Genomic DNA, 10,327 nt, shown 5'->3' with positions numbered 1-10,327 from the left:
TCTGGTCCTCATGAGGAAAACAGCTCATCGAACCTTCATTAATAATTTATAAGTCGTTTCCTTTGGAAAAACACCACAATATGGTAATAAAGTCGGTTGTAATCTTGGATTATTGGAATATTGCAAGATTGTCATAGTCTATCATTAATATCATTTCTGCATATTGGTTATCATACACATTACTTTTGGTATTAAAAAAAAATTCAATATTGGTTTAGCTATTGACTAGCTACTGACAAGCAGCAATAATAAAATTACAAAAATGTGGGAGACTCAAGTGTCAGCTGGATTTATGAGAACACAACCTCTGCAGTGTGGGAGATTACAAACTATTTTAATAGTCTTGCACAATAACAAAAATGACACACCAGTCAGATCCTCCTCAAGCGCAAGTAGGCAGAATAATAAAGTTATTTAAAGGGCCATATTGAACATGACGTATGTGCAGTTATGAAAACTTCCTTTTTTTTTTTTTTAGGGCTTCACAGTCATACAACTCGCCACTCATTACGATTATATGTCATTAATGTTATGTATACATTCATTGTTATGTATAACATTCTCATATTAAGCATTATGTAAATAATCACATGTATGTTGCTTGTTAATGTTTATAATGTTATATTTTATCTTAACACAACATTGCTTTCACATGATGTAGCATTCTCTCTACAAGTGTTAGACTTTGACTGATGATGATTGGGGCAAGGATGAACAGTGGCTGGTTGTGCAGTAGATCCTGTGTTAATCATTTGAGCCTCAGGAAACTACCCTATCCAAATGTTAAGCTGTTATTTTATCTGTGACCTTGTGACCAGTCCTGATGCTTCCAGTTATGAATTTAAAACATTAAAATCATAATAAACTACAATTCCTGCCAGTACTGAGAATCAGTCCCACAACCTTTAGGTTACAAGTCCAACTCTCTAACCATCAGGCCACGACTGCCCTATATGCCACTATAAGTACTGAGTACCCTCAGTCTTTCAGTCTTACATAGAGGAAATCTTCAGTGTCTGCCACTCTCCATGAGCATACCTATCATGTAAGGCTGGTCCTGCAGTGACTGGAGAGACATCATGTATACCTTAAGGCTGAAAAATGTAAATTCCATGAGACCTCCATCTGTTTCCTGGGGTATGCCATTGGTCTCAAGGCCATACAGATGGATACTGCCAACTGTCAACTATGAGGGAGTTGCAGTAGTTCCTCAGGTTTGCTGAATTCTATCAACATTTTATCAGCAAGTCAAGTCAAGTCAAGTCAAGTCAAGTCAAGTCAAGTCAAGTCAAGTCAAGTCAAGTCAAGTCACCTTTATTTATATAGCGCTTTAAACAAAACAGATTGTGTCAAAGCAACTGAACAACATTAATTAGGAAAACAGTTTCAATAATGCAAAATGACAGTTAAAGGCAGTTCATAATTGAATTCAGTGATGTTATCATTTAGCTCAGTTCAGTTTAAACAGTATCTGTGCAATCATTTGCAATCAAGTCAACAATATCGCTATAAATTAAGTGTCCCCAACTAAGCAAGCCAGAGGCGACAGCGGCAAGGAACCAAAACTCCATCGGTGACAGAATGGAGAAAAAACCTTGGGAGAAACCAGGCTCAGTCGGGGGGCCAGTTCTCCCCTGGCCAGATGAAACCAGCAGTTCAATTCCAGGTTGCAAAGTCAGATTGTGCAGAGGACTCAACTGGTTCCTGTGGTCTTGTCCCGGTGGTCGTCTGAGCCAAGGTCTTTACAGGGGATCTGTATCTGGGGCTCATCTATTTTGTCCTGGTCTCCGCTGACATTCAGGGCTGTAGAGGTCCTTTCTAGGTGCTGATCCACCATCTGGGCTGGATGCGTACTGGATCCAGGCGACTGCAGTGACCATCTGACTTGGATACAGACTGGATCTGGTGGCTACAGTGACCTCGGAATAAGAGAGAAACAGACTAATATTAGCGTAGATGCCATTCTTCTAATGATGTAGCAAGTACATCAGGTGTTATGGGAAGTGTTCCCGGTTCCAGTTTACCTAATTAATGCAGCCTAAAAATCCTTTAACGGATTTGGATACTAGAAGCATATTAGTGTGTTATGTGTAAGCCAGGTTAAAGAGATGGGTCTTTAATCTAGATTTAAACTGCAAGAGTGTGTCTGCCTCCCAAACAATGTTAGGTAGGTTATTCCAGAGTTTAGGCGAATAGGAAAAAGATCTGCAAACCGCAGTTGACTTTGATATTCTAGGTATTAACAAATTGCCAGAGTTTTGAGAACGCAGTGGACGTGGAGGACTATAATGTAACAAGAGCTTCTTCAAATACTGAGGTGTTAAACCATTCAGGGCTTTATAAGTAATAAGCAAGATTTTAAAATCTATACAATGTTTAATAGGGAGCCAGTGCAGTCTTGACAGAACCAGGCAATCAGCAGTTTCAATATAGTAGCCACTGCCCTCACCACTGTCATCTCATCCAGTGGGTTGATCTACAAATGAAGAAGTCAAAATATGAATTCTTTAAGAGGAGGAGTGGGTGTAATAGATGGTATGTGTTTACAATTAAAAAACAACCCATACAAGTAAATTCTAGACATGAGAAAAATTTGGGATATAAATTGAATGTGGCTGGTCACTGGAGTCTCAAATTTTGAGTGGACTGTATTTGAACAAGTGTTGAATATGATAAACAGTGGTGATAAACTTGCATGAACTTGCAACTCGTGAACATTGCTTTTTATCTTAAGCAATGTACAGTCTTATTGACCAGAAGGTCAGAAACAAATTTTCTGGGGATTAAAAGAAAACCCAGTGTTAAATAATATAACAATTCAGCTGTTATGTTCAATTCAGGTTATGTGTTGCTTCTGCTTAGTGTAGGAATTTACAAAGTGTATGAACACCCACGATATGTAGCGTGGGATATACAATAGGACATAAATAGAAGACCCTGCAAGCAGCAATGCAGAATCAGTCAGCAACTTGACAGAGAACATGGAGGCTAGAGGGAGATCACATTACCTGGTGAACTTTTTGCTGTTTGAAAGGCCTGTTGACCTGCATTTTATGCTTAAAAAAGGGAAGGTAATGTTCCGTGAAAGAGCTGTAAAAATTGAGACCCAATGCAGCCAAGAGAAGGCTAGTAGGGTACAGATGATGCTCCATCACTAACATTGATTACCCTCACAGTCCCTTTTTTCCTCCACAGGGAGATTTGTAGATCACAGGTGACCTTCACACAGCATTCTGCATTGGCAGGGCTCATTCTCAAAACTCAGTCTTGCTCATAAATGCATGTAGTTTAACTGTCCACTGGAATGGGTGGTACCTAAGCAGGGTCTTGTCAGGTCTCTACAGAGAGGGAACACTTCATCAGCCATGAATATATGAGGCTGGGGCAGCAACTGCTCTGCTTCTGGCAGCAGTGTGTGTTCAAGTAGGCAGAGGGTTTGACAGCAAAGAGTGTTACCAAAGGGACTATTAACCAGTGTCCCACAGTCTGGTCATCCCATAACTGCCAACACCTATGATGGGGAGGCAGTATTTGGAATGTGGCCAGCGACCCATGTAGCCCAAATGGAAGGACCTGATAGTGCCAGTGATCAGATGGGAAGCTATAGGCTGGCTTTTCCTGTGCCTTTGGCATCAGGGAGACCTGCCAATAACCAAGATATCATTCACCTTTGTCATTGCAGAATAAGAGGGTGCCATCAGGCCTTGGAAAAAATGATGATGGGGCTGCATTGGCCAGAACCAGAAGTCCATGCTTCCGAGAACTAGTTTACATTATCCACCATTGTAGTGGGAAAAAATGAGGGAAAGACATGAACAGCCAGCTTCACAAGACACATGAACAAGGTAAGTTGAAAAGTGGTGTGTCCTGTAATAGGATGTTTTCCTATGTACAGCAGTGAATTAAGCCCCATTAACACATCAGCATCTACTGCATTTTAGCACATGCATTTTTTTTCTTTAGTCTAGATTTAGCAATTTACATTTCAAGGTTATGCATTAGAGTTTTTTTTTTTTTTTTTTTTTTTTTTTTTTGAGAATCAAACCAATGACCTTGGTTTTACTAATGATATATTCTGTGCTGTTTCAGCTTCAGAATGCTCACACATTATGTTCACACCATCACTATTTTTTACAGTATGCTTAACATCATTAAAAGACCTGAATGCATCTAGCCAATAGATTTAGCTGAGAGTCAAATCATCAGCTGATATATTCTCAACAACAGACAACCTATTACAAAAGGCCCGGGCATGGCAGATGAAAGTAGATCTGGGAGGAAGACTGCAGTTTCCCCAAGTAGTCCTGACAACCCTAAGGCCAGATGTGGTTCTGTAGTCTGACAAGGCAAAGAAGGTCATCTTGATAAAATGTACAGTCAAACATGAGTTTTGCTGTTGACATTACTAAAACTCCAGTTCCCAGCATGCTTTGCATGTGACTTAATGGAGTAAAATTGCTGAAATTTGGTACTATTTCACGTTTTTGAGCAATATTAAACAAAAGAAAAAAAGAGACTTGTTTAATCATTTTGGGATTTAGAACCATTCGGATACACTCGGTTACCATTGTGGTGAAGAGTGGAGTATTTGCTTTGGCTGAGGTTTGGTACACTAAGCAGATCCTTTGCTACTTTACTCAATGTTTAGCATTGAAGTATGTTATTGCTAGTTAAAATTCTAGCTAGTACAATACAATCTGAATGATTACATATTATTAGTTAGCTAAATATGTTGAAAATACCTACATATAAGAGATGCTTCTCTTACTATTCACTTTGTGTGAATGTAGCCTTAACCAGGAGAAGCTGATGTCATCAGATGGTTTCCAACATTCCTTGGGCGTTTCAACCCTGAACCGTAACACTCTCCTGTTGGTGGGTCGGCAGTGGTGGCCAAATCACTGCCCATCTTCTCCTCCTAGATTCCAGCTTTGCTCCTCTCTCCTATTCAATAACCAACAAGATGATCTTTCTTCTGTCTCCCCCACCTGTGGACTGCTACCTTCCTCTCCTTCCCTGTTAGTCAGTTGCTGTGAACATTCTCCATATCACCTGGGCCCAGAATCCTCTACAGTCAACCTCGACTGGGAACAGCCATGCCTGCCAATCTTTCTCCTGACAGTTTTGCAAAAGATCTTGATATTTTGCACACTTCCTTTCAAAGGCTTGGTGGCATCCTTCTTCCTATGGGACATTTACATTTACATTTAATCATTTAGCAGATGTTTTATCCAAAGCGACTTACAAATGAGAACAATAGAAGCAATCAGACCAACGAGAGAACAACAACAGTATACAAGTGCCATGACAAGTGTCAGTTAGTCTAGTACAGAACTCGTAGCAAGTTCTTTTTTTTTTTCAAGAATAGGATAGACAAGAATGTCAACAGCAAAACTCATGTTTGAGTACTTGATTGGTTCACATTAACCCCACAAACTGTAGTTCAATAGATAGCACATTACCTTAATTACACTAATCAAAAGCAACTACATCAAGTTCAGAACAGAAACACAATTTTGTGTTTATATCCCAATCTGAATAAATCATACAGTCTGTGGTTTTCCTTTTTTTTTTTTTCTTTTTTCAGTGACTGAAGAGCAGACAGCTGCTCACGAGAGCATTCAGATCTGCCAGATGTCCAAGACTATTGTGAAGCACATTTAGATAAAGTGCCTTTGTTAGGTCACCAGAGCCACTTGCAGCGATCAAGGGCCACGGGTTCCCAATGGCAGCTGTCAGGAGAAGCCAATATTTCCCTAGCAACTCACTGAAGAGGTCACTCAATTGCTGCTATTTGCAGTGTTGAGACTGCAAGAGAGGCAAACCTTACGCTCATTCACGGAGATCTCCTCTATGAAAACAACACATTCTCCTGGGATTTGTTTGATCCTCAGTCCTAAATAACGGGAAATCCTAGTAAAGATTTTGAAGAATATTACAAAGAGGAATATAATGAAATAAAGAAAACCAAATAAAAAATGTGTCAAAAACAGACAGCTAATCTTTTGCATATGTCCCATTACCTGTTCGTCTCAATGCTAGTTATTTTATTGAAGTCAACAAAAAACATTTAGAGGGGTTATATGCTGTGACGTGTTTTCATGACAATTTCCCCCACCCTACATAACCATAAAGAAAAATCTTGCATCCAGGTGATTCAGTAGCAAAATATTCAGTATTGAATATTTGAGAAAACATGCCTAGATTCTCATGAAAATAATGACAGGAAAAAAATGGGCTTAATTTTCTTGAGGCAAAATATAATTTTGTATTTCTTTATTTTGAGTGTGGGGTAAATACTGACCCCTTCATAAGTTCAGCAATGCTGAAAAATGCAATGCAATGCAAAATGCTAAATTGAAAAATAAATAAATAAATAAATAAATAAATGCCACAAAATGCAAATATATAGAAATAATAAAAAAGAGGCAGGAGGCAATATTGTCCAATTTTATCATTTAAATGTTTTATTTGTGTTTTGCGATGACACTGGCTTTTTAAATCTCTATTTCTTTTGCACTTGCTATCTTAGGAGATGCGTTGGAATTGTAAACAGTGAAAATGCTAAAATACAGTTCATAAAACTACTTGCAAGCAGTTTACGTCCAAGGCAGAGGACGACCATACCTGCTCAGCCCCGATTTATAACAATACATGTCATTTTATAGCTTTAAGGTTCACATATTTACATAGGTACAGCAACGCTTCGTGGTACACCCACAAAACCATGTGTGTTTTTATCTTTTTGTCATTTTTTCTTAAGAATCATATATACATCCATTAACCTGGCTGCCTGCTGCCAGGGAAACACAGTTAGAATAATTTGTGTACTGTAATGTAATTCTTACATTACCTGCAACTTACAATAAAATTAATACAGATCTCAACCCATTGTCTATTTCATAAAAAAGGTAAACTTATCCATAAGATAAGTCAAGAAACAAAAATAATAAAACATATTGCACTTACATCAGGACAGCTGTGGACCTGGACCAAAGTGGAAAAGGGAAATTCAGCTGAGTGCAATGAACAAAGCAACTAGTGAAACCTCTAAATAAATAACCACATTTTGTATTTGTAAAATATGTTGTCTTATTAACAAATATAGGGAAAGATCCTAAATGACCTCTATTAAATATAGAGTGCATGATTAAACCTAAGGTCAGAGAAAAAAAATAAAAAATAAGCATAGAAACAGAAGGTTAAAATAAGTCTGGAAGCTTCATAGTTGAGTGCCATAATGTCCTGAGAATACTGTCTCTTCAATTATTAATGTGGAGCTACAACAAATGGCTTATTGGCTTTACGTATCGCAGCTAAGCATGTTTTGTATACTTTTTAGAGACCAACAACCAATTTCAAGTCCATTTTAAGCTCAGAGCGAAATGCTCCAGTCTTCAGCCGCAGTTTGGTCCATTCCTCTAGAGCGTTATTTATTCATGAATTGTGTTTTAAATTATGTTTTGTGCCAGCATTTTTTGCACCCCTTCGTGTGATATGGAGTCGACAGACATGGATGAAGGTTCACAGGAACACCACTGAGCGATAAGTGCATGATCATTGTCATTTTCTACGTGCCATCCAGACATCCAACCCCGTAGGGTTGAGACATTTCTGAACTGTCCAGGAACATCATCATGAAATGGAGAACAGAGAGAGGTTGGGGCAGAAGACTCTTCTCACGGTGGCCGTGAAGAAGAGAAAGATGCTAAACAGTACCCAGCTGTCTTAGAGTTAAATAACCACCTCTAATTTCTCCAGTACACTTGGAAAACCAATTAAATAACAAAATTCAAATGGGAATAACCAGCATTATTCAGCATGGTGGTGCCCCACTCGTCCAGCACCATTAGATCAGGTCACAATTCCTTTTTCTCTATCTTTCACCACTTGTAAACGATGCCTTGAGCATTTTCGCCGCATTAACACACAGAATGGCTGATGAGAATGAAATGCGAAGTGAAAGAAACCTCTCCAATGCTACTTTTTATAGTCTCTCTCTGTCATCTTAGGAGGAGGACGATGTCGATGTGGTGCTGGGTTTCTTTTGATTCACTAAGTCCACGTAGAGTTCTGAGCGCAGAAATCGAGGGTATGAGTCTTTCTCCATAAGGCCGTATATCCTTCTCTGGGCCAGGTCGAAGCAAGAGCGACTGATGTTTTGTAAATTCTCTTTAGTGTGTTCCCTGGTGGAGGAATCCAAATTCACCTGAAGACAAACAAAAAGCCATTACTTGCAAGTCAACAGTTTTACTTTAAGTTACAGTCACAGACAGTCAGAAAGCACGGATTTCCCCCAGTCCATTTATGGACTGTCTATAGACCTCCTGAATCCAGCAGCGTTCAGCTGTATCCCTAACTAAACACAGCTGAACCCATTAATCAAGGTCTTCGGGATTAATAGAAACTTCTAGGCAGTCTGTTGGAGCTAAACTCTGATGGAAAATGGCCCACCAGGTGCAAGTTCATGTACACTGCAGCACAAATGGCAAATTGCTAAATCCAATAGAATATGACTGATTTTATGCAACATCCAAGTGTTTTTTCTTCCCAAATGGAAAAAAAGGTCATGTTTACATTGACTATGACATACTAAGTGCTTGTGATTTGTGGAAATTCTGACAAGTCAGGTAGACTTAAACACAACTTTGTAGATTTCTACTACATTTTCTTTACAGACAGAGATCAGTACACAAAATAGACAGGCTATTTCATTTTTTTTAAAAGAGTGAAAAATCTTCCTGTATCTTTTGATGCTGACATTGGTAATTTAGTAATTTTTTGTTTGATTATTGCTGCCCAACATTTGATTATTGTGTAAGGTCACTACTTGGTGTTCAATGTAAAGGCAGGGTCCTGAATCTAAAACTAGATGAGAAACAGTATTTTTTATTTATTTATTTATTTATTTATTTATTATAGAAACCTGCTCCTAAATGGCACAAAAAACAAACTGTGGTTGGTCATTTAACATGCTGTAAGGTGGCCACTTTCAGTCTAAAAGAGTAGTCAAATTAAGCTAAAATCTGGACTGGACTTTATGCTAAAAGTCTGGCAACTTGAAACTACACAAAGCTCAGCCTGAGCGACTTCTGAATTGTCACTGCTGGAAATTGCTGCAAGGTCCTGCTGCTCATCTGATTTTGAATTTCCAAACTGCATTCCAAGTTTGCAAAATGAAAACATGCACTCATACTATCTGCTGTGTTATGCGGCCAAGTGGGAGACCATTAGTCAGGCATGACATCATATCCTCCATGGCTTTTCTTTGACCAATTTTTTAGTCTCATGACACAAAGCAGAGTATTTTAGGAACATTTTCAGCCTTTTTTTTTTACACCGCTAAATACAGAATGGTGGCATTGTTTGGTGGTGCACAACTTTCTTGACTCCCAGTTAATATGAAAGAATGACTTTTACTGTCAGATGATCACAGTCTGTGAAATTTGAAATAAATATGAGACTATATGCTCACCTCCTTACAAGACTGGATAGCGATGAATTCCGCAAAGATTTTCTTAGCTTTCGATGCCATCTTGGACTGTGATTTAATCTTCTTGTAATCCTCGCAGGCCAGCCAGAAATCCAGATTCTCTTCACTAAACTCTGTGCGCAAGAAAGCTCTAAACGCCGCCAGCCCGTCTGATGAGGGAGAGGGAAAAATAAAGAGGCAGAAAAGGGGAGATGTTATTAGATGGATAAACAGAGAACCATGGCAACGGCAGCCTCCACTGAAGAGGCAGCTCTGAGTCACTACTTAGTGCATTAACATGAGAACACAACTCCAAATAGCAATTTCATTTCATTTGTTCTCCCCTGAGACTTTTCATAATTATTATATTTTTTTCAGCATCTCTTATCTTAATTAAGAATTATTTTAATCACTTTCAATGACTCAATTTGAACTCTATTATTTGTACTGCAGGTTGCTATTGTTGCCAAGCACTGCAGCAAAATCATAACATTTGAACTGATTTTAGATCATTTTTTTATAACCAGCAATACCAAAGTAGCTCTTTTTTATGCAGTGCAAAAGAGAAAATATCCATTCCATTCTTCAAGACTAAAACAAGTTAAAACCAATCTGCTAGTGTTTTATATTATATATATATTTTTAGCACGATTGTTTTGCAGCATATGCTTCACACTGATTTCCTTGTTCAGTAGCACTACACACTGACATTTTTTAGATTTCCTTTCCACTCTAAAGGCGCCCAGTATTAAAATAGAAGGAAGTGTGGCCCCGTCCCAAAGCACGCAATCACCTTTCCGTTCTCAGAAGAGCCTGCTGATAACAGCATGTGGATGCTCTCAGCCTTGCGTATTA

General features: G+C 38.6%; 1 protein-coding gene across 4 annotated transcripts in view; it reads right to left on the bottom strand.

Annotated features, from left to right (window-relative positions):
• Positions 1 to 6,444: 6,444 nt before the first annotated feature.
• Positions 6,445 to 10,327, bottom strand: part of LOC109078135 (regulator of G-protein signaling 3-like) — a 73,066-nt gene continuing 69,183 nt past the window's right edge. For all 4 annotated transcript variants that reach the window (XM_042757159.1, XM_042757160.1, XM_019093443.2 and 1 more), the window contains 2 exons: positions 9,476 to 9,642; positions 6,445 to 8,209 (listed from right to left, as the gene is read on the bottom strand). In XM_042757159.1, the coding sequence (XP_042613093.1) occupies positions 8,009 to 8,209; positions 9,476 to 9,642 (368 nt within the window). In that variant the 3' untranslated portion in view covers positions 6,445 to 8,008. The remainder of the gene's footprint in view (positions 8,210 to 9,475; positions 9,643 to 10,327) is intronic.

The sequence above is a fragment of the Cyprinus carpio genome, chromosome A5, assembly GCF_018340385.1.
Source record: "Cyprinus carpio isolate SPL01 chromosome A5, ASM1834038v1, whole genome shotgun sequence".
NCBI lineage: Eukaryota > Metazoa > Chordata > Actinopteri > Cypriniformes > Cyprinidae > Cyprinus > Cyprinus carpio.
This window is presented reverse-complemented; position numbering and strand designations above follow the sequence as displayed.